Raw genomic sequence first — 25,533 nt, forward strand, 5'->3', positions numbered from 1 at the left:
TCCTCAATTTGGTTCGTAGGTACCTATCTATATTCGCGCACTATCAAAATGTTTAATAATTTATTACATATCGTTGTAATAAATAAATAATATAATACCTAAGGAAAATACAAAAAAAAACATTCTAATTATTCTATCTATCTAACTAGGACCTAGGCATTAGGTACTTACTTACCTACCTAATGAATCTACATTCTGAATACTGAATAGTAAAACGAAATGTACATAACTTTATGAATAAAACAAATCATTATACTTACCTACTTAGGATTGTTATCCCGAGATGAATAATTTATTAGGCCACATAATGAATAGGCATCACAGGTATTTAATAATTTCTATAAAATAAAACTATAGAATAAACAAGATATAAGTAGCCAGGTCCAGTTTGGTAGGATTCCGTCTTGTTTTTCAAACGGGTTTGCTCTTTGCCGCGATTTCTACTTATCCCAACTTAGGCAGGTACCTACTTTAGTTTGGTATCACCGTTATTTTACTTTATTTTGTAAAATACTAGATGCTGCCTGCGACTTCGTCCGCGTGGATTTAGGTTATTGAAAATCCCGTGGCGAACTCTTTAATTTTCCGGAATAAAAAGTAGCTTATGTCCTTCTCCGGGAGGTAAAAGCTAACTCTGTACCAAATTTTATTAAAATCAGTTGAACTGTTGGGCCGTGAAAAGCTAGTAGACAGACAGACAGACACTTTCGCATTTATAATAAATAATAATATTAGTATGGATTGTATGTCGATTGTAAATTACCAAAACCGTACGCTTGAAACGAATACTGAAATTAACCTTGAAATTGTACCACTTCCCAGTTATTTTGCTATCCCAGCGAATGTCTACGGTATGCGGTGTGGTGTGGCAGCTTCATGATCATCATCATCAACCGATAGACTTTCACTATTGGATATACCTAGGTCTCTTGTAGAGGCTTTCTTTCCAGCGGCTCCCTGCGGCTCGTTTGATGCTGTTCACCAGTGGGGGGGTCTGCCAAGTGCCAATACTGCGCTTTACAGTACGAGGTCGCCCTTCTAGCAAGTAGCACCTTGGGACTATTTATATTTCGAACTATGTCGCCCTGCCCATTGTATGACGGCTTACGGCGGTTACGCACTCATCCGATCCGAGTATGTGAAAATACGTTCCTTTTTGTTTTGTATGGCAGCTTATGACATATTATCTCATAGATCGTAGATATTTTTTTATCCGTATTTTCACGGATTCGGATCGAATGAGTGTGTCATCGCTGTTAGTAAAAAAATATTTGGTACCTAAGTACTTATACTATACATGTGGTTGGTGCCTTGGTAATGCGGTTTTCCTACGATTGGAAAAAATAAAACACGTCCTCATTTTGTACGTCATTTATTTTCGAAGTTAAACAAAAAGCTGTTAGAAGAATATTTTGTTTTTATGCCAACTACATACTTTCAGTGGCGTAGCTAGGTAACCAAGGGCCCTGGGGCAAATCAAAAATGGGGCCCCACTGCTATCTAAACTGGTTAGGTTTTATTATGTAAAAATATGAAATATACAAATACATTCACAGAAAGAATTTAGGGGAATTCCCTAGTAACTTTCGAATTATCATATTTATTTTGAAAATGAGAGAAATTTTCAAAACTTTAGTTCAATTCGAAGATTTTCTGGTAAGGATTAGAGGGCTCCCTGAGCTTTAGGGCCCCGGGGCACTGCCCCGCCTAGCCCCTAGGTAGCTACGCCACTGCATACTTTCTGAAATACCCACTTACTAGATACAGACAAACATAGTTTGTAAATTATGCTTGTCTACCGTCTCTACATGAATGTCTACTCAAGTTATATGTGGCAGAGACACCTGCAAGTTTCAACTTTCGTGACGGGATCTGCCAAATGTAGAGTAGGTTAATAATATTATGTAGGGTAATATTACGAAAGATCCATATTTTATACTTACTTAAATTATAATTGCAAAAGTGTGTCTGTTTGTCTGATAGCTTTTCACGGCCCATCTATGCTTAACCGTTTTTGACGAAATAAATAAAGTTATGTTGTGTAGGTATGTACTACTGTATTAAGCACTACTAACAATATGATTAAATATACGATGTTTTTCCTTGCAGGTGCCAATAAAAAAAAAGGTAGGTACAGTTGGGAGATAGTTTAACAAGATCTTTTAAAATTATGGCAATCTACCAACCACTTTCAATAAACAACGAAAAATACAATTAAAACAAGTTTCATAATATTGATATTATATTATGAAGTACCTAGGTAAGTAGGTATGAACACGTTTCTAACATCGTTGTGCAATTTAACAGCGACCTTAATTAAATTAATATAACATAGAAAAGTAAGGCAGTACGTCGTAAAAATTATTAATGTAAATAATAGCAATACATAAGCAAAATTGGTATATTATAAAATATGAGAAAAAATATTTATTTGAATAATAAATAATTCAAATTATATGTTATGGAATATGTTTACAACTGCAGTTGCATGGTCATAGAATTTGCAAAGGGCCTAGGTATCCCTTAAAGGGACAAGTAAAAAAAAATAACTTAAAATTATTGGTGGCACAGCGTACTTTAATTGTTAACTTTGTAACTAAGTAATATTTATTTTCATTTTTAATTGACTGATAGGTTTTAATTTATTTTATGTCCTAAGCGCGTCGTTCTAAAAATACCTTAAAAATAGTTTACAATCTAAATCACTTTATTATTCTGTTTTACACATAAATAGCCATAGCTCTTATTATCCTACTATTCAAATGCTAACAAGGACGGTTTGACACCCTCTTGCTAACTTCATTCCTTACTATATTGGGTAGGTACCAACTACAGTGTGACAAGGCTCACTTGGCACTTGAAAGACATTGACAGGGGGGCGCTGTTAGAGAACAAAGGCTTAGAATATTCAAACAAGAACAAAGGGGACACTTGACGGCAACGTTAGTTCCGATTTTCGCCACGCCACAAGATAGCCTTGTCGCACTGTACCTACCAACATTATTAGGATTGTGTGTGAAGTTAGCTAGAGGTGTCAAATCGACTCTGTTAGCATTTGAATAAGGTTAAATACACAATCACAGTCTCATGTAAATCACTAAAACCGATCACAATGGGTTCATGTTAACTAGAATTGCACAGTCCTATACATTTGAGGTTACGCTTTTTACCAGCTTCTCCATACAACGTTTTACGCTGAGTGTTCAATTTTTAACTGTTCTAGATCTACTAGTAAAACTAAGCCAGATTTGATTGGATTCCGTGTGCAATCATCTTTTTATGCTACTTTTATCTATAAAACCAATGCCACTTTCACACTAGATCAGTAGGTCGATTTCGTAAAACCTGCGTAAATCATTATTACAATCTCAATTGTTGTGATTGGCTGAATTTGTTGTCTCATTGCAACTATGCATTGCAACAATGCATTGTATTGTAACCAATAGTAAGCGAGCGTCTACCAATCAGCGTTGTTCAATCAGTGTTGCGATAGTGACATTGTAGCTGTCATTCTGCCGCAATGGAGCAGCAGCTATGAATTAAATAAATAAAGTCAAGACAATATTATTAAGTATATTTCGTAATCTTTATGCACTTAGATATAGTCTGATTGACAACTCTACTTACAATAGTTTCAGAAGCTGATTGAACCGAAAAAATTAGAGAGAGATTTAGAAGATAGCTAGGTCTTCATCCATATTAGCATTTTTGTTTTAATAGACTTATTAAAACAAAATGAAGTTAAGGAGTAGATTGCTACCTGAATAGGTTAAGAAATAATATTGTCTTGAATTTATTTTTTAGATAGTAAGTAATGTAGTTCCTTAAAGGTTTTTTTTTTTATTATTCAGATACAAGTTAGCCCTTGACTGCAATCTCACCTGGTGGTAAGTGATGATGCAGTCTAAGATGATAGCGGGCTAACCTGGAAGGGGTATGGCAGTTTTTATTAAAACCATACCCCTTTGGTTTCTACACGGCATCGTACCGGAACGCTAAATCGCTTGGCGGCACGGCTTTACCGGTAGGGTGGTAACTAGCCACGGCCGAAGCCTCCCACCAGACCAGACCAGAAATTTAGAAATTATAAAATTCCAAACCCCTGCCAGGAATCGAACCCGGGACCTCCCACTATTAAGACAACAGCGCTCACCACTGCGCCAGGGAGGTCGTCGAAAGGATAATAGTAAAACAGTAAAACCAATTTGTCCTGTCCTAGAAATTACAATTATCTCTTTGTATAAAAATTGTCTCTTTTTACGAAGATTGTCCTTATCATACTATCTCACTGCACTTACTATAATATTGTCTTTGATATTAGATAGTCAGTGTGAACTAAACTTTATACACTAGTTTTGAACTAGATTAGTCAGCCTCACTCGTTCAGATCTTCATAAGCTCATAGAATCCTCATAGAGTCCGAATGTTTGACGATGTTGTGTTCTATGCTTAAATACTTCGGTGCTTCTAAATAGTCACTTGAGTCTGAGGAGTCCTGAAATCTTTGCCTGTATGATGCTATCCTTTTCACACGCGTATCTGAGTCATAGGTGAGAGTGGGATGTAATCCTTTTCTCGATCTGAATGTGAAATGGTACGGTGTACTGCTTTGCACATCCGACATTGATCTGATGTGTCTTCGTTGCTTTGATCCTTTTGATAAAGGTGGGAACATCAGCGATTCTTGCGCCTTCTTTTCTTCGACGGACCTGGAAAGAAGAAAAACAGTATTTAATATAACGTGTCAATTGTTCTAATTAGTTTGAATTGAAAAGAGGTCAATGAGGAAGTTTCAGGGCGAACGTTCCGTAAAATTTTCATAGATGGCGCTGTTTACTGCACCCACTAAAAACGAAAAATAATTTCCGAGCGAAGGTATACGCTATAATAATTTGTACGTAAAACATCCTGCAAAACAACAACGTCAATAAAACATACGGACAGCCAGACAGCTCTTTCAGCTCTGTCCTCTGAGGTTGTTAACTCAAGACTGGTTGAAAACTGCAGAGACACCCTGGCCCAATACCGGGTGGTTCTACGCTAGGGAGCATGCTGGAATAGTTGGCAACGAAAATGCTGACATTCTGGCTAAATCATATAGATATACTTAGGTATTATTTTTCGTTTTTAGTAGGTGCAGTACACAGCACCATCTATGATAAATTTTTGGAACGTTCGCCCTGAAACTTCCTCATTGTCATTTTTCAGGGATGAAACTTCAAGGCCGGGGGAATGTTCGAATATTTGAGCTAGCTTAACCTTGCGTTGTGGCATCCCAGATTAGTAGCTAGACAAGACGTGATGAAAGTGACGCGCGAATTAAATGGACTTCACACTGAAAGCGCGCGTACTCGTGCATGATTTGTAATACTACTACCTATCGCGTGAAGTACGTGTTACGAGCGCTACTGGCGATTGCGTGTGACTACCGCAAACCGAACCAGTGGTATAAAGCATTTGACGATTCACAATTACCTACTTATAAAATCTTAACTTAATCTTAATCTTAACTTAATACTTAATCTTTTTGTATAAAAATATTTCTTTTTTATTCCATAGGTACAGTAGAGCAGCCTCTACGTACGATCGTGAATGCTTTGTTGCTTGTATTCAAAAAATATTTATTTACTAGATGATGCCCGCGACTTCGTCCGCGTGGATTTCGGGTTTTCAAGAATCCCGTGGGAACTCTTTAATTTTCCGGGATAAAAAGCCTATGTCCTTCCTCGGGATGTAAGCTAATTCTGTACCAAATTTCATAAAAATCGGTTAAACTGTTGGGCCGTGAATAGCTAGCAGACAGACAGACAAATGCGCAGTTTCCATTTAAACAAAAGTCATATTTTACTAACTTTATTAATATTTGCTTAGGTGTATGTACCTAAGTATATTGAATATTCCACAAAACAAACACAAACTGAGCACATAACAAATAACAATCAACGCGCAGACATCTTAGTAATAACTGAGTAGGTATTAGCTAGTGAATAATAATTTTATCAACTAAGCATGACTTTAGTTTTTTACTTCGTCATATTTCGTATGCCATAATGTTTACGACTATGTCTGGCGCACCTTCGCAAGGGCCGAGGTTGGATCTTTATTTCCAGTGTTTCTGCATAATTTACGTTATCAACAGAGTTATAGGCATCTATAATCCGCGACAGGTCGAGATGGCAATGGCACCGGGTTAACGGAAACAAATGCGTATAGCTGCATTAAAGTTATTTTGAAAATTTTATTCGGAGGAAGCCATCAGTGTAGAACTTGTCTGTTTAGTTTTATTTCAACTACTAGTTTTTTTCAGACCAATATTTGAAAAGGCCGATCCGAATATGAAGGGTCATTCACAGGCTCGTGAAACTTTTCAAAATAATTACCTAGACTATTTAAGTACTTTGAATCCAAAATTTGACTGCCACAGGAAAATACGGACAGAAATCTGCGTAGAAGATGTCGGAACAAAGTGTGGCTACTCGGTAGGTACCTACCTATTCAATACAAAGCAACTATGTAACTATCAGATATTATATCTACCTACGTAGACCTACACTCGTATTAAAAACAGCTGCCCGTTAGTCCATTAAACGCGGTTGTTTTGTCTATTATGAGGTTAATTTACCCATTCCATTATCTTAATGGGATATAAATGTAGCATTTAATTTATAAGTATATTCACTAGAAAAACATCTCACACTGAAGTATTTTCTAAAGTTTCTAAATAATCATTAAGAGAAAATTTTCACTTTCGACTCCGCCACCAAAAAAGTAAAAATTATAATTTGTACCTACTCGTAGGTACCTTATAGGTTTCTTGACAGACCGACAGACAGACAGACAACAAAGTGATCCTATAAGGGTTCCGTTTTTCCTTTTGAGGTACGGAACCCTAAAAATGTATATAGGTAGTAAGTACCTACTCGTATGTCTAAATTAAATATAGCATGATATCTATTTGATGAAGGCTGTAGTTAATAACCATTTATGATATTCGTGACATTAAATTATTAGCCCATAAAAATACCATGCTAGTTGTGACAACTGGCGAGGCTAGATAAAACAAATATTTAAACTCCATTAGCTTATTGTCTATCATTCCTTACACGTGGTGTCTGTAATGGTCTGTAGTCTATGTATATGTAGGTAGGGTACATGGTAAATTATAATTGACGATCTATAAATAGGTAAATATTAACAGGAATTTATAGTATGATAAATTAATTCTATGAGCCATGACTCATGAGGCTCCTGCGTTAACCGATAGACATTGGAGTCCCAAGATGCTAGAATGGCGACCTCGCACCGGCAAGCTCAACGTTTGGCAGCTCCCTTACTAGGTGGTCCGACGGCCTCAAACGAGTCGCAGGGAACCTCTGGACTTGGCGACGCAAGACCGTGGCGTGCGGAAATCTCTACAAGAATCTTAGGTCCAGCGATTGACGTCTATCGGTTGTTTTCCATAATGTATCGTGTGTGAAGCCTGCCAACGCATTGTCCCAACCCCAACGCGCCTCGTAGGTGTGTTGTAGTTGCGAATTTGGATAATGCATTGGACCAACGCGACGTGACACTGTACAGGGTACATACTTGTTCATGCCATGAGGCGTACAGTACACTGTACATTGATGATAAATGCGTTTCCTATCACGTTGCGTAATACAAGAACAAGAGTCTTTACTATATTCAACAGCATCCATGGTAGGTAGATAGATACCTACCCATATTATAAATGCGGTTTGTAGATTCGCAGGTGTAGGTTTAGTTTTCAATCACGTCGTAACGGAGCTACGGGTGGGCGTGATTTTTTTGCATGGATATAGGATTGGAGGATGGCATAGGTTACTTTTCATCTCGGAAAATCAGAGAGTTCCCACGGGATTGTAAAAACCTAAATCTACCAGGATGACGTCGCGGGCATCAGCTAGTGTGACTAGCAGACTACCAGTACAATCAGTTTCGTCATAACATGGCCCCGTTATCTTTTTAATTTTTGATAAGACAAATATTTAGATAAATTTTGGTTATCTAAATGCAAAATTTCATGCAAATCGTTAGGCCCCGTTGTTGAGAGACCGTAATATAATAATTCCACTCAACTCCAAAACGTACCTATCTTTCTACCTACATTATTTCAAAACGTTCAAAGACCCCAGTGATGCGCGATTTTATTCTGCGAAGGACGGGGATTCAAGGAAATATAAAATATCCAAGTGGGTAGATCTTAATCAATGTAATAAGTTGAAAAAGAACCAATTTGACCTTAGTTTGGCATTCTATTGTAACCCCATCGCAGATTTTGTTATTCAATTTTGAAAAGAAAGTTTCTTTGAATTACCTACTAATTTTTTAACTTATACCTAGTCATACCTAGTTACATATTGGAACACGAAAATAGGCATATCCACATTTTACGTTACCTATTTAGAATTGCTTGCACTTCCTAAAGTAGGTATTCAAAAAAGTGAAAAATAATATCGTGGTAACAACGATGAAAAAGAAAACAGAGGCAGGATAACATATAGGAATGCAGCAACGCAATAAGAAAAGAAAGAAAACGATTTCTTTGAACATAACAAGTTTTAATGCGCATTCCAAATCCAAAAGTCCACAAAAAAAGGTTCGTAAGGAAAACAGAGCAGCAGAAGTTTTTTTTACATTCAGGTACTAAAGAGATAAGTGTAGCGATGTGCCAGTATTAAAGGATAACCACTCTAAGTGTAATCGAGGAAATATGCCGTTTTACCGATAAACCAAAGCCGATGAAGTCATCAGTTCTAGTAAGTCGTAACATTATAATGGATACATAGAAACTCTCAACCAAATCGCGTAACTAAGAGCTTATGTGATTATCTCCTTCTTCTGAGTATATTACATTAATTTTGGATGTATTATATAAAACTATTGCCAGCGTACTGACGCACAGCACAGCACAGCTTTCGCATCTAGTAGGGTTCTGAGTTGACTACTGACCAATCAAGTTGTCTAACATGTCACCTTTAATGACTTCTATGTATACATAGAAGTCATATTTTGTTGCTTTTTGAAATAACTGCTGAGTTTCTTGCAGGATCTTATCGGTATAACCTGCTTTCCGAACCGGTGCAGTGTAGAGTCTTAAATTTGCTTCACAAGTCACACGTATGCATTTGGTCCCAGTTTGGTGAATCTACTACATTTATGTTTTGGAATTCTTTATGAAATATTAAGATTCTTCAGAATGGTTTACGATGTAATTAATTGCATTAGCACCCTACGATTTTTCGAAATCCAGGATTTGCGTTCTTTGCTTCGTGAGATAGGCTAATTTCGTTTATCCACCCTAAAACAACCACCCTAGGGTGTATACTGTATATACCTACCTAAGAAATATATATATATATTAATGTGGGTCCGTCTATCCACCCCGGACGGCGAATTTACTATGTAGGTACCTAAGTAATTATATTATTTTTTTTAGTCTGAGGTGGATAGACACGTTTATATAAAAATTATAACAAGATATAAAAATTCTTGAGAGTAAAAGCTAAAAATTCTAAGTTGTATCAAGACTGGTATACATATATCAAGGTTGTAACTATATTATTATTATACTTACTTGAAAAGGTGTAAAAATAAGCTCCACCCAAACAGGTATTATAGAGAATTATAAAGCCTATACAGGTTTGGTGACGACATTACACGTTTTCGCCATATTTGTAGCATAATATTATTATATATGGTGCAAGCTGTTTTAAAAAGAAATTTCTATGGTTTATAGACGTAAATCGATGTATGAATATTGAAACTATATTCTTCTAGGTCCAGAATACAGACTTCCGTTTGCTTTTGTATATTGGAATTAGTGTTAATATTATCATTTGTTATTTAGATTGTTTCAATTTAAGTATTTCCGCGATTCCTGGATTTAGGTTTCTAAAAATTCCGTGGGATTTTTTTTAATTTTCTGGGATGAAAAACAGGCTATATTATTCTAAAGGTCTTTAACTACATCCATGGAAAAATTCACGACGATTTGTTGCTTTGCGTCGTTACGACGTGATTGAAGGACAAGCTAAAAAAACACACTTTCCCATTATATTATTATGGATAGTGATTGACATTTTTGCCAATTCAGCTTTCCAACCCGTTGGCGTATGTCGGTAAATCGGGCTCTTATACGGATCTCCTCGTTTCTGATATTTTGATCGCGTTGAGAAACTCCTTGCATAGCCCCACAGACTACCACCTATAGACGACTAATAGCCGGACACCCGCGATCGCCAAGCTTAGGCAGTTGCTTAGCATAAAAGGCGGTCCACGCCCGTTCAGTACCCTCTTTCCGCACATTGTCTTGGTTACGTGACTTTTGAGTTCACCAATCACAACACATCATTCTCCCCTGCCTCCCGCCAACATTTTACGATTTTGTTTTCATGCCAAACCTTGTATATGCGTAGGTACTCTTGACGTTTAATTCTCTATGCATAGCTCTCTCAGTCGCTCGCTGAGTGACTCTGAGCTTTCTAAAATATTAGGTAGGTATGAATTGTAATTTTACTAGCCGTTTACATTTATTTAATAAAAATTAACAAAAAAGTTGCTAGTTGATCGTAAAATAATAATAAGTAGATATTTATCTTTTATCACAAAGTTTCGTAAATCGTGCTTCTAATCAAAATAAGTATTTACTTAATAGGTATTATTACATATTTATCTATTGTACTGATCATTTAGGTAAGGCTTTAGGTATGTAGTTTTGTGGAACTAATTGAATAAACACTCTAAAAACTTTAGTGGTTCCATTTTGAATACCAACCTAAAGTTTTGTACCTACCTAGTAAGTACCTATGTGAAACTTTTTAAACTTTATAGAAGTTAAATTTATGAGTTACAACCTTACCTATCTGCAATGAAATAGATACCGACACGAACGGAGTGCGCTAGGCCAAGTTCTGGCCTAGCATGCAGTGTGTCTATACACGAAAGATTTCACGCTGTTTTTACCCCTCTCATAAGCCTGGTTCGTTTTTATTACCCTACACCTAGACCATAAACTTGATTTATCATAAATAACTTGGTATTTATATATTGGTAACATGGTATTGATATTATTATTTTGTAATTCGTTTTAATCTCGTGTCTGGTTCCCAAAACTTGTTTTGCACTTAGCACACTTCTACAAAAATTTGCATTAACCCTGTAAACCTGAACACATCCGAAGCATCAAAATTTTGTCCTATAAAATTCCTAAGCATACTTCACACGAACATTTTGTTTTCGAACGGAAAATTTCGAAACGCTCGTTTCGCAAGTAATTCAAATTCAAAGCCCATTAAAAGTTAGTTAGGTATCGTATTCGTAAGTCTTGTACCGGTGATAAAATGGTGAATGGAAGGCGTGAGATCTTGTAGCGGCTTGATTATAATACCTACTTAATTATTACGAGTTTAATAATGGGTGTAAGAAATAAATACTTTAGAATATAAAGTGTATGTAGCTACTAGGTAGCTCGTATACTTATATTATTATTTTTATCTCTTGATCTTTCGAACTTGAACTTTGATATTAGAAATAGGTAGTAGGTACCTAGTACCTACCTACATTGGAATTGGAAACAATCCAAAATTCATATAGAATTTCTATAGAAAATGTATTGAAGTTTATCACTTTCCTTGAACATAGGTACCTAATAATATGCCTTGTTTTAGATATCAGGTAGGTAGGTGGAGATGACCAAAATATAACTTTTTCCAAAGTGAGTTAGATACCTACGTTAAACTTTTCCAAAAAATAACCAACATTCCTCTTCGAGATTTTCTATATACTATTATGACGTCATTGCGATTGGCTAATTGGTCATGTAAGTGTAATTACTAATTTAGTAGACTTGGCAGTGACAAACAAACATCAACGTCAATATTCACCTTTTATAATAAAATCCCGCAAACTATTTTGGACTTACCTTTGCACAAGTTTAAAAAATCTATTAAAAATATGCTCCTGAAAAAAGCATATTACACAATTGAAGATTATCTAAATGATAAAAGAGCGTGGATTTGACCTGCAGCTCGTTCTAGCAACGCACAAGACTGCAAATACTATTTTATACATGGCATAATTTTGTACCTATATCAAATATTTGAAAAGAGCAACCGCCGAGTTTCTTGCTGGTTCTTCTCGGCAGGAAAGGCATTCCGAACCAGTGGTAGATGCATCCGACTATTCGTAAGCACTTGTAAAAGTTTATACGAATAAAAAAGATTTTCATTTCATTTTCATTTCATTTCATTAACTTTAAAAACATACATATCCACCATTTCGTAACACAGTTCATTCATAAATATATTATTTAAATATTATAAGTATTGATTAGGTACTGATATGGACTTATACAAGTACGCTGAAAGAGATGTGCCATATAGGTCCCGCAAATTGCTATTGCGCTAGAACCATGTCTCATTAACATCGAAATGACGTCATTTTGACGTCAGCTGAAATAAAAATATACCATCAGCTCGAAACTTCAGTCTAGTGCTGACGTCACTAAAATAGCAGCCACGCGCATTAGCCATTTGCGGGACTTATACAATATGATAGTTATTTTTGTGCCGGTTAGAAGCGTCCGACCGAGCGTACCTGGAATTAAAATTAACACTTTGTGTCAAATGGTCTTCGTGTTGAACTATGTTACAGAATACAGATGTGTCATCTAACATTAGGTTTAGTTCTAGTACTCACATGACGCTCACCGGGCGCTGCTACCAGCACCAACAAGATGGCAAAAATGCTTCAAAAATTCGTCGGCAATCGCAGATCCAGCGTACCTCTACCTACTTGTATTAGAACAGATCAGTGTCTCAAGACAAACTTGAAGCGCTCTAAACTTGCTTCACTGCTTACGTTATGACTACGATTTCTAAGAAATTAGTCAGTCTGTCGATAACCACCACAAACCACCTCACGACCTCGAATCGCTCAAGTATTACTCACAACATTAAAGGTTTTTAGTTTTATGACTTTTTTAAGAATTAGATATTAGGGGTAGGTATATTCAGATATTTACTTTAGCTAGGTATCTAAAGTCAATTATCTGCAATTTAGTCAATATAGGCCATAAAAGTAGGCTTTGTCATTAGGCATACCTATCTAATATCTGTACCTGTGTGTGTGTGTGTGTGTGTGTGTGTGTGTGTGTGTGTGTGTGTGTGTGTGTGTGTGTGTGTGTGTATACCAGCTCCTACTCCTACCTATTTAGTGCCTACCTGATAGCTAGATAATATTTTGAAAATCTTCGTCATTAGAACAATTTGAATCTTATCGAAATCCATTAGATATTTACATATTTACTTTACTCTACTTGAAATACATTGGGAGGATAAGAATAACTTGGTTTTGAATAAACGACGCAAAAGACTGGCAATAATAATTGATAATAAAAAAATACTAAAACGGTTTATATCAAAAAGTAAAGTATTACCTACCTATTACACTGAGCATATATTTTTTGTTGAAGCCAAAAATATGGGTGATATAATTTAGGACAAAGATATTAAATTATTGACTTTATATAAGTCTCTTTGAACAAACACAAGTTAATAAAATCGTGATATATTACGTAGGTACTTCCTAAAAAACTTCAATTCGTACCTATGTACCTAGACCTAACTTGAGGAAGTAATAACGATAATCAATTTTAGTAGGTACCTACTTCAACTTTATACAGTAGGTACCAGTATTCTCAATGATGATAAAGTACGGAAATAAATTCCAAACCGATAAAATACTTCCATACTTTGAAGCCTATATTATATAGTAAAGTAGCCAAGCATTAGGTCATAATGTCTACCAGAAGGAGGAAATGGGAGTATTTCCTGTAGACAGCCAAGCCTAGGTAAGGCCATTAGGCTAAATGGTTACCTACATTTATGTAAGAAAGCTTTTTACTACCTGTCTAGCACATCAAACAAAATAATAGACAGGTTCTAACATCGAATACTTCAATTTGCCACAACGGTAGGGCGCGATCTGAAAACCGATCACCGATGTCCTCAGCATACTAACAACAGAAGGTTTTTTTAAAAAAAAAATATTAGCCAAGTTAATTGCTGTAATTTAGGTTGCGATGGGGCTGGCGCGTCTGTGTCGGACAAAATTCCCATAAAAATAAATATTTAAAAAAAATATATAGGTCGTCGTAGTACCTTTTTTATTGCTAGATAGGCTTGCGCCTATAGAAAGTAATGATGCGGTCTAGGTTCTAGTCGCGCTTGCCTAGAAGATGCCTATTCACTCTTGCCTAGAGGGTATTTAGGTTTATAGGTACGTGGCAGGAAACATGGAAGCTGGATTTTCTACACCTTAGCGGTTCGCACTATTCCTAGTACAAGCTTAACACATAGTTGGAGGGGAAATAGGAATAATAGATACAGTTAATAAGTATAAAAGTAATATTCTTTAAACTAATTGTACAAGAAAGACTTGCTAAATTTCAAATCTTGTTTTCTGAACATTATTGAAATAATCTTCTTCTTCTTAATCCTACGTTTTGTATTTTTATCAGAGTTTAAATAATATTATTCTAAAGTACAGAACCTATGCGCTGACATATTTCTTCCATGGTTATTTTACCAGACGTAACTAGGTTAGATCAAGTTACCCCTTGACTGCGAATAAAAATAAAATAATAATTATTTTTTCTACTCTTCCAAGCCCTTCTCATTTTGACAGGAGACTTGTGCTCAGTCGTGCGCCGGCGATGGGTTAATGTTGATGAGGATGAATCCGTTGCCAACGAAAGTTCTGGCCCACTCACAAGACCTTAGGCTTTAAAACCAGATGTTGATAACAAACTCGGAAGTTACACATAAGGCCTTCACTCGCAAGCATCTGACTCACCTCAGTTATTTTTAGACCTACCTTTAATAGCTTCCATTACATTCCAATCAAATGCATCGAAATTGTGGTATGCTGTTTATAAAACACCTAGCAAGTATTGCACCTTAGTGAACTTCATCTAATATTGATATTACCAACACGAAAATACCACTGTAGAGTTTAGCAAAAATTAAGATCAATCCAAAACTACTGCGGTATATATCAACCAAGCCGTCTCTATTATTATTTGACAATCCTCCGACATCAATACTGACAAATTATATGTATATAAATTAGTAGTTTTGTTAGATAATCCAGTATCAACGTGCAATCAATTAGAATTACTCATAGATATATGGCAACTTCTTCATATTGGACGCATCGTGCAAGTAGTCAATTTGCAAAACCTAAACAACTGGTTTAGTGTCTCATGTTGGAAAAACAAGACTACTTGATGATTAAAATTACAATCTCAAGTAACCACCTGATTTCTATTTCCAAGGAATTAGATCTGGAAGATGCGATATTTTTATTATTGGACCAAATGGACCAAAGGCCATTAAAAGTCGGAGCATTGAAAGTTGATTGCACTCTCCATGTCATTGTCAGTTTCTCATATCAAAGGTTGTCTGTAACAGATTGCTATAACTGGTGATAATAGTGCCTTTACACGCTTTTTCCTCTATAAATAAATGTTTAAAATACATATTTTACTATCTGCAATATATTATCTGAGATGTTGCCGCTCTCTTACGTTTTCCATTCCTTGGGTATCAGTAATCTTAAATATCGTTGGTCCATTTCTTAACCTATTTTTCTTGTCATCCGGCCTGTTCATTTTTCATTTAATTTTTCATATGTTTTCATTTCTACGTCATAAATTTTTGATTAAGTACGCTGAACGTGATGCGAAAAATATACTTCTTACTATTATTTCGTATGATTCAGTTCTAAAATAACCACAATTTTATTGCTGACGCCCGTTCAGATATATATTGTTAAGTGGTGACCAATGAAGATTCTAAATTCAAATTAAAAAAAACTCTCAATTTATTTTTGAATATGGCATTAATCCAATTCATATGAGAAGCCCAAAAACTTTTTGTCATGCTTTCCATATTTGTACAGATTGAGAAAAGAAATCTGTAAGACATTTTAGGACCGGGTGTGACAACACAAATATCGACTTCCTAACATAAATGACAGGACAGCTGTAGGCATATTTTATGCACATTTTGGCAAACAATTGGAATTACAAATCTGTAAAGTGCTAGATGGAATGTTGAGAAGATTGGACACGTGGCTGCATCAATTAGAATTGATGATTTCTCAATTTTTGTCCAAGATATTTACCTCAGTTTTAGAATGCTTATTTATGCTCAGTAATCTACCGATCGCTGATCATTTTCAAAGTTTGGCGAAACATAATAATAATATAAGATTTGTTAAAACAATTCTACGAAGTACCAGAAATAGTATGTGGTTTCTAGACGTGTTCTTATATTTCTCAGTTCTTTAAAAAAAACACACACTTATTGTTTGTGTAATAACAGGTTTAAATTGAGAATTTTATCCTTTTAATTTTGTTATTCATTAGCTAAGAAGTTGTCTCATTTTTATCGAATCTTTCATTTCTTTAATACTTAATAATTATTAAAATTATTAATTCAATGGTATTTTATGGCACTAATTAGGCGTTAATCGTTTGCCATCGACTAGTTTTAGCAAAACGGCAATTTAAAATTCGTGAAGTGCTAGTGCTAATAGGATCGACACGATGTATCAATTTACTTGTCTATGCCAATTTGATTGTCCCGCAAATTTACTTGTCTATGCCAATTTGATTGTCCCGCAAATTTTTGGCGTGCAAGATTTTATTTGATTTTATTACTACTTGCGACATTCCTATTGATTTATACATTTTATAGTTGTTATAACCAAAAGGTATTATCACTTTATGATAATCGTATATACCATGACACGACCTGAAAGAGGCGCATGTAACGCAAAAACAAATTTGTGCCGTAAAATCTGTGAACGGAAGTCAAGTTAGCAGCTGTGTTAGCACCGCTTTTTTGCTGATATGACATGTAAGGATTTCTTCGATGCGTCTTTTGGAAAATAGAAACAAAACCGGCTTTTTGCTTCTCGCTGCTCCGGCAAATATTCTAGTTCTTGCAGTCATATTATGCAATAGAAGCAGACATGTATACCCCATTTTGTCGTCTAAAACTTGTTTTCTTTTGCATCATTTGTCTTTGTCTGTCAGTTCAGTTTCTGATTTTATTTTATTTTTCCTATTGTATCATCAGTCAACCAAGTACTTCTGTCTTGTAGGCAAGGAACATAATATTTACTCTAGGCTAGCTTGTAGGCTTGTAGGTAGGAAAGTAGTCTTTACTAGTACTACAACCTATCCAATATATATGCGAAAATCACATCGATCCTTTGCTCCGTTACTACTCGTACATAAAAGAATGTCAATCCAATATAATTAATACTTTCACATTTATAATAATACTTAGGACGTATTGTATGGTAAAATCATACAGTCACCACACGGGCTATTCTTATTTGTTTATCCATATAATTTACATGTTTATTCTATTTTAAGTCTTTCCACGGAGTATTAAAGTCCAATTTTCATTTAGTTAGGACAATGAGATAGTAGAAGCTCTTTTGTACATACGAGGAATGGCCTCCACTTGATTGCACAATTTGTTTGATAAGTGACGTGGGTTAATGAAGTCATGGTGAGTCGGAAAAACTTGATTGTATACAAATAATTTAACTATATTTTAATAGGTAATTTACGGGATTATTATTTTCACATTCCTACCGGAAAATGAAATGTTTTTACAAGAGCATGAAAAATAGAAAACTTCTAGTCAATACGTTTTCCAAATACGATACAATTGGGTTTTGGTTTAGTCCTTTTAGGCTAGATATTATTATTTTAGACAATTTGGTTCTTTTGGAATATTAAGTACTTGGTTGAATTCTAAGGTTTAATACTTAAGATTTTGAACCTGATAGAAATCTCTTAATTTGAAGTTTAAAATCATTTTATATTAATTCTCGTCTAGATAAATTAATTAGTTCAGTGGTTAACTTCAATTTATAACTAAAAATATCCATAATCGACTAGGTACATACCTACCATCAGTACCCTTATTATAAATGCGAAAGTGTGTTTGTTTGTTGGTTTGTCCTTCAATCACGTCGCAACTCGCAACAGTACAATTTTGACGTGATTTTTTGTATGGGTATAGATAAAGACCTGGAGAGTGACATAGGCTACTTTTTATCCCAGAAAATCAAACGGCTCCCACGGGATTTTTAAAAACCTAATTCCGTGAGGACGAAGTCGCGGGCATCAGCTAGTATTATCATAAGTAGTATACCATAGTTACCCGTGATGACTTGACTTTTGCTCTATGGCTATAGAATTTATGAAGCGCGTGAATTGGTGAGAATGTACGTATTCCCATTTCCCACTGAAAATGTCGCGCAAAATCACGAATGAAAATGTCATGGCTAAACCTTAATAGAAGGGTAGGATATTGCTCTGGTTTATTTACCTAATGTCAATTTAATGATACTTATTAAAAGACAGTAAAGTTTACCTACTATTATTTTATAGGTATTTTTTTTAATCTCGGTTATAAATCCCGCAAATTGCTAATGCGCGTGGCCGCCATTTTAGTGACGTCATCACTAGACTGAAGTTTCCAGCTAATGGTATATTTTTATTTCAGCTCACATCAAAATGAGGTCATTTCGATGCTAATGAGACATGGTTACAGCGCAATAGCAATTTGCGGGACTTACATCAATACATTGGTATATCTTCTTAGTAGGTACCTACTTAGAATCTAACTACCGTGATTCAATCGAAACTACTGAAAGGTTCTCTTTCACTTATAATAATTATTTATTACTTACCAGTCTATCAATATGGTTAATTCTATTGTACTTCGCAACCTCAAAAATCAACTGAATTGACAGGTCTAAATTTAATATTATTCTTTTGTCTTTCACATTATGAAAGGTAAAGCAATAAGCAATCTGGTGGCACGGTAGTGCCACCGCCAAGTCGAGCAAGCAAAGGCATACATTTTAGACCTACAATTTTAGTAATAATCTGTCTCTAGGAGTAGGTTTACATTTAAGTAGGTCTCTAATTACGACTAGCTGTATTCAAAATACCTAAATCCACTCTTTGATCTATGCAAAAAATCACGCCGATCCGTTGCTCCGTCGCTGCGTGAGTGAAGGAAAAACCAACACATACTTTCGCATTTATTTAACCGACTTCAAAAAAAGGAGGAGGTGCTCAATTCGTCGGAATCTTTTTTTTTTTTTTTTTTTTTTTTTTTATGTATGTTCCCCGATTACTCGAAGACGCCTGGACCGATTTTGAAAATTCTTTTTTTGTTTGAAAGGGTATACTTCAAAGTTGGTCCCATTTAAATTTGGTGAAGATCTGATGAACATCTTCGAAGATAGATACTGGAACTCCTCAACGGATAAGAGTAAATTGCTCGCGATCAGTGTAATAGCTTAGTAAACAGTAGATTTTTAACCAGTCATAGCATAATTCCATGGGGCCACTAAAAATTGTAAAATAAATTTTTTTACAAAAAAAATAAAAACCGACTTCTATACGCAAACACTAAAAATTGAAAAATAGTGCCGGTGCCAATTAGCTTTAGCTGCGCGAATCGTCTAGACTTCATATTTTTATGAGACTCCACAATGGCACCTCATTGGCACCGACCCCAAAAAATATTATTATGGAACTATATTAACTCTTGTATACATAATATATTCGGTAATAAATTAAATTATTTTTCAATTTTTAGTGTTTGCGTATCGAAGTCGGTTTTTATTTTTTTTGTAAAAAAAATTTCATGTAGTAAAATCTACTTTTTTTTAAAAGCTATAAGTGTGAAATTAAATGAAACAAAATATAAACCTATAGGTTGCCATAGCGACGATCTCTGTATTTACAGCATCTCAGGTCATACCGAAATTACAATGGTAGATTTTACTAAGGAGCGCTTTATAAACTTACATGAAAAATCTATTAATTTTACAGTACCTAAGTACTGCCAAATTTCATCATTCTAGGTTAACGGGAAATACCCTGTAGGTTTCTTGACAGACACGACAGACAAACAGATAGACAAACAGACAAGGAAGTGATCCTATAAGGCTTCCTTTTTTTCCTTTTGAGGAGCCCTAATAAATTCAATGTCTATTCAAAACACCTTCGTTTACTGTGACACAGTCCTAAATCATAATTAGGACGATATATTATTTTCGACAATGCATTACGGAACTTAAGCAATAACATTATGTTTGGTTAAACAATGACTAAGAACATAACAACATCAAACTCGCATCATTAGATACAGTATGGGAAACAAGAACGTAGGTACCATTGACTTATATTATATTACTTCGTATGGACAGGGCTATTGAACAAACAAAATGGCACCGACTCAGTGGTGCTTTAGGACCAATGCAACCTCAGTGACGTCTGTATTTCAAACGAGTCGTTCATTACTATCCGCGCTGATTTATTTGGTTCCAAAACCAACCATATTATCTATATCTTGTCATTTATATCGATGCGGATGGTAGGTACATTGTTTGTTGATATCGATTGGATGTTTAATGTTTATCATTTATTTATTTAAAGAATACATAATTTATAAGGAAAATGATCTCATCAGCTTGCCGATAAATGCGACGGTACCAGTAATTTTGATTCAAAACATGTTTTTCGATAGTAAAGTGGGTATTTTAATTAAGTAGGTAGGTAGTTATTGGGTTTATGATATTATGAACTAGCTGTTTCCCGCGACATTTTCCACTTTTTTCCTGTTCCACTATTCAGTGTTGTAGAGAATCAGGACCCTGGAAGTAGAATTGCCGGACATGAGGCTTTAGCTGGACATATTTGACTTTTATGGTCTTGCCTGACCAAATATTTACGTGTCCGTCCTGACGGCCGTATTAACTACTATAGGTACCTACCTAGCGCCGAGTTCGGCATTTGTATTTAAAGGCCTTGGTACCCTAGCTGTAATCTATAATGCACCATACTGATAACATGGTTTCATAGGTACTAAACAAACGATTGTTATCGGTCGCCCTTGGGCTTCGATCACACAGATAAACAAAGAAACACTAAGTAGGTACCACCTACCTACCTATCAATTACCAAAAATGTTTTTTTTAATTTATGTTGTGTAGTTAAGGTTAGCTGAACTATTTTGATAAAACTATTAGAATTTACAAGGTTATTTAATTGAGTAACATAGCTTCAATGATAATTTATATAAATAAAGCAGTAAAATATTGTTAGGTAATACTTATTGCCAACGAAAATACCCATGAAAATTAATTTGTACAGACCCACTCAATCATGGAGATAAGACGAAAATAAATGCACTAATTAAATGTTCTATAGCAAGTAGGTAGGTAACCAATTTAAATATCCATGCTATTCTATAAAACACTGTGTTCGTCTTTAAGTTCGCTGTAAAAATGTTTCACGAAGATAATATAGTTAGATATAGATATATAGTTGGAAGTCCCACAATAAATGGTATTTGGAAGAGCACACTAGTTGCAATAGCCAGCAATGTTAGTCAGGCTTAAGTATAATGTTATTGATAAGTACTAAGGTATCGATTATGTTCTGACAGATGTACAAAGATAAGCACCAAATCCATACTGTTTTATTTCGACGTTGCGTCAGCGTTGAAAGCAAGGTTGTGCTTGAAAATAAGCAGACAAATTCTATTCTAAACTAGCACGGATGTAAGTGTGAACAAAAACATCTGAAAATCCTCGTGTTTCGTGAATAATGATGATGAAGAAAACTCCGTTGAAATTTTGTTTAGAAGTTATACCTAAGCGAATAGGTACACAGCCAAACGTGAATTGAGATTTGTTTTTCCCATTGCTTAGATAATTATAGGTAATAAAAATAATACTATACCATATCGGTAAGGTTCACCGCAATGTTGTCAAAAGTGTGTGAAGGCTGCCAATCCGCACTTGAGACTATGGACAACCCCCTTTTAATACTGAGAGAAGGTTCGTGCTCTGTAGTGAGCCGGCGGCAAAGGGTTGATCATGATGATGATAAAGGTACTTACTTTGGTTTAAAATAATCCGATATCTGGCTGACTTTCCAGAACATCTGCACAAGCAGCATCAGCAGAGTATGGTTGATCCATGTGTACAGTTTGTAACAGCTCTTCATGGCTCCACCTCTTTCTCGGTCCCAGAGAAAAGGTATCGCGACCACAGTCATCCGTCAATCCACAAAATCCAAGCCAAGAAAGATTTCCCACAAAGAAATCGATTACAAAATAGGCGCCCGTGAGTCCACGTCCCGTATATTTAAGTAATTTAAGCGAATAAAAAACTCGATACGCGTTCGAATCAAGAACAATAAAGACACAAAGACGAATGTAATATTCGATCACGAATTGCGCGCCCGAATAAAAGATATCGATTTTGTAACGTGCTACACGTTCCGCGCGCTGAAGTTGATTGTTGGCTTATCAATACTGCACAGTGCCACGAATAAAGTGCCTTGGACTCGAAATAGCAACCAATATACCAGTTGACCGCACTCAACCACCGGTACACGCGAACTGAAGTCTGAACCGAGGTACCTAATCACTCAGTAGTGACTAGTGGTAGAACCATAGAACCGATGACGATGACTCAGTGATCCACTGTGTTTGAATTAAACGTCTCGATATACGGATCCCCTTCAATGTCAAAACAATAACGCACAATTTGTATCAAAAATCAGGAACTGCCGAACAAAACGGCTGAAAATTGAAATACATAGTACTTACGATTAGGTACCTTAATTTAAATTAAGTTTTAATTGCGCATGTTAGTTGAGAAAAATATTAAAGGACTAGTAAAAAATTTAATGAAAGCTATTTAAAGTTAAAACATCATGTATTTGTACCATTTTGATCGAAGCTACCAGCTTTGGTCTCAGTTTTAGCACGTTAGGGCCGTTTTGCTTGGAAATGAGTTTAAGTTTGTATTCACTGATAGAAATTACGAACTTCGGACCCAAAAGCACCATAATAAAAGAGTTCAGATTTGTATTTCATCATCATCATGATCAACCCATCGCCGACTTACTACAGAGCACGGGTCTCCTCTCAGTATGCGAAGGGTTTAGTCGTAGTCCACGACGCGGGCCAAGAGTGGATTGGCAGATTTCACACACCTTTGAAAACATTATGGAGAACTCTTAGGCAATGACAGGTTTCCTCGCGATGTTTTCATATTTGTATTTAGTGGGCCAAAAGTTAACCATACCGTTTTTAGGGTTCCGTACCTAAAACGGAAAAACGGAACCCTTATCACTCACTTTGTTGTCTGTCTGTATGTCTGTCGGTCTGTCAAGACACCTTCCAACCTTCCAAGTGTACTTCCCGTTGACCTAGAATCATGAAATTCGGCAGGTAGGTAAGTCTTATAGCAGACATTAGGGGAAAAATCTGAAAATCGTGAGTTTGTGGTTACATCACACAAAAAAAACTTGTGGTCATGAACTAATAAATAGTATTTTCAATTTTCGAAGTAAGACAACTATATCAAATGGTCTATCATATGAAAGGGCTTCACTTGTGCATTCTAAAACAGATTTTTAATTATTTTTATGCATCATAGTTTTTGAAATATCGTGCAAAATGTCGAAAACATACGACTTTAGTAGGTACGGAACCCTCGTTGCGCAAGCCTGACTTGCACTTGGCCGTTTTTTTTTTCGCCAGCTCTTCAAAAATACATTTTGGTTTTATCTAGCTGAAAGATAACGAGGGCCTATCTTTTGGTCGATATCTATTTGATAAACTATAATAATATTATCTTATCCTACTTTGACATTATTACAAAATATACAAAACACCTGCAAATAGAGATAGATATCAATGCTCACAGCAGCAACGCACGGCAGCAGCAAGGCAAAACGTCTCACTGAAAGGCATAACGCATGTGGAAGGTCCAGGGTTCCATTTACGGCAGAGGCAATTTGGGAATCTATAATTTGTGAATAGTCTCTGGTCTGTTGTGGTGGGAAACTTCGGCCGTGGCTAGTTACCACCCTACTGGTAAAGCCGCACCGCCAAGCGATTTAAAAATCGATAAGGGCTTGGTTTTGATAAACCTGCCCGTTCCAAGTTAGCCCGCGTTCATCTCTTACCATGTGAGGTCGCAGTCAAGGGCTAACTTGTAATCTTCAAAAAAAAAAGGAAATTCCGTTCCTTGTGGTTCCTTCCGTTCCGTTCCGAAATGGAAAACGGGTTTTCCAGGAGTCCCGCGCAGGTCAATTACCGCTTTATGAGTATTATTAGCTGGGCTTGTTTTGTTGTGAATTAATTTTATTATCACGTCATTATTTTTCAAAGCGCACGATCCGGTATTATAATACTAATAAATACGGGCGATTATTCAGAAATTCTTGAATAAATGAGAGCATTCACACTGTGAATGATTTCACTGAGTCCACAGTGGAAATTAATTACGCGAAACCTCAAGGCAAAACTGAAACATCATTTACCTAATTACAAAATATGTAGGTGTGTTAATAAACTTATCAGGTGTCAAATTAATTACATCCCATTTATGAAATTACCATTAGTTTATTAGGCCCCCCGCAGACAACCGCATTTTGTCTGAAACCGATTTTACTCGGTTTCTACGCGGCATCGTAACGGAATCGCTTGGCGGCACGGCAATGCTGGTAGGGTGATAAGTAGCCACGACCATAGCCCATAAATCCCTAAATTATCCGTGCCAGGAATTAAGTTCGGAATATCCCACAACCACAGCGCTTACAACTGCGCCAAGGATTTCGTCATTACTGATAGATCAATAATCTGATTGGTCTGCTGAACATCATATCCACTCCTCTTCAATGCATAGGTAGGTAAGTACCCTTATGCTTACTTTTACTTCATGCCTTTATGCTGACCCACTGTTGCGATGTAGGCTTTCGTATTATATATTCGCCAACTTTCGTCGGACTAATCTACGTCTATCTACGGACTATCGGATGTCTGCGGAAGGCATTAACAAACAATGTTGTCCTTCATGGCGACTGTTAGTTTGGCACTTTATAGTGGGACTTTATTTTATGCTTTTGCTTATTCTATTTACGAGTATAACTAGGTAAGTATATATCTGCAACTTCGTCCGGGTGGTATTTTTTGACGAAGAGGCCAAATTCGGACCTCTAAGTTCGGCCATTTATCTTCATGCCTCTCGACTTGGGTGTAACCCAGAACGCTAGCAAAAACTTAACCTGAACACAATCCAATACCCATAACCATTTGCCTGATTTGTAGTTTTAGTGATTTAGTATTTTTCAAACCCGCAATGTATAAGCGTGCAAAACTCGGGTCAATGCCGCGTCGTAGGTGGGGCATTGACTCCGAGTGGCCTACTTACGTTGACTTTCGTTGACTTCTAGCGTCAGTCAGATGTTTTATTTGCAATATATCGTAAATTTTTACAAAATTATAGGATTTTTTCATTTTTTTTTTCGCGTTTTATTTTTGTGGCACCATATCAGTAATCATCAGTACTATGATGATAGTACTGATCCTGTCTTCGTTTTTTGCCAGC

The 25,533-nt window shown here is 35.9% G+C and overlaps 1 protein-coding gene across 1 annotated transcript; it reads right to left on the reverse strand.

Annotated features, from left to right (window-relative positions):
- Positions 1-1,356: 1,356 nt before the first annotated feature.
- On the reverse strand, positions 1,357-22,543 carry LOC117988078 (uncharacterized). Its single transcript, XM_034975172.2, has 2 exons — positions 22,029-22,543; positions 1,357-4,709 (listed from the first exon to the last, which is right to left on the reverse strand). The coding sequence occupies exons 1-2, from the start codon at positions 22,184-22,186 to the stop codon at positions 4,400-4,402; spliced, it is 468 nt and encodes a 155-aa protein (XP_034831063.1). The 5' UTR covers positions 22,187-22,543; the 3' UTR covers positions 1,357-4,399.
- Between the last annotated feature and the right edge of the window lie 2,990 nt (positions 22,544-25,533).

Source organism: Maniola hyperantus, chromosome 14 (assembly GCF_902806685.2).
Source record: "Maniola hyperantus chromosome 14, iAphHyp1.2, whole genome shotgun sequence".
Taxonomy (NCBI): Eukaryota; Metazoa; Arthropoda; class Insecta; order Lepidoptera; family Nymphalidae; genus Maniola; species Maniola hyperantus.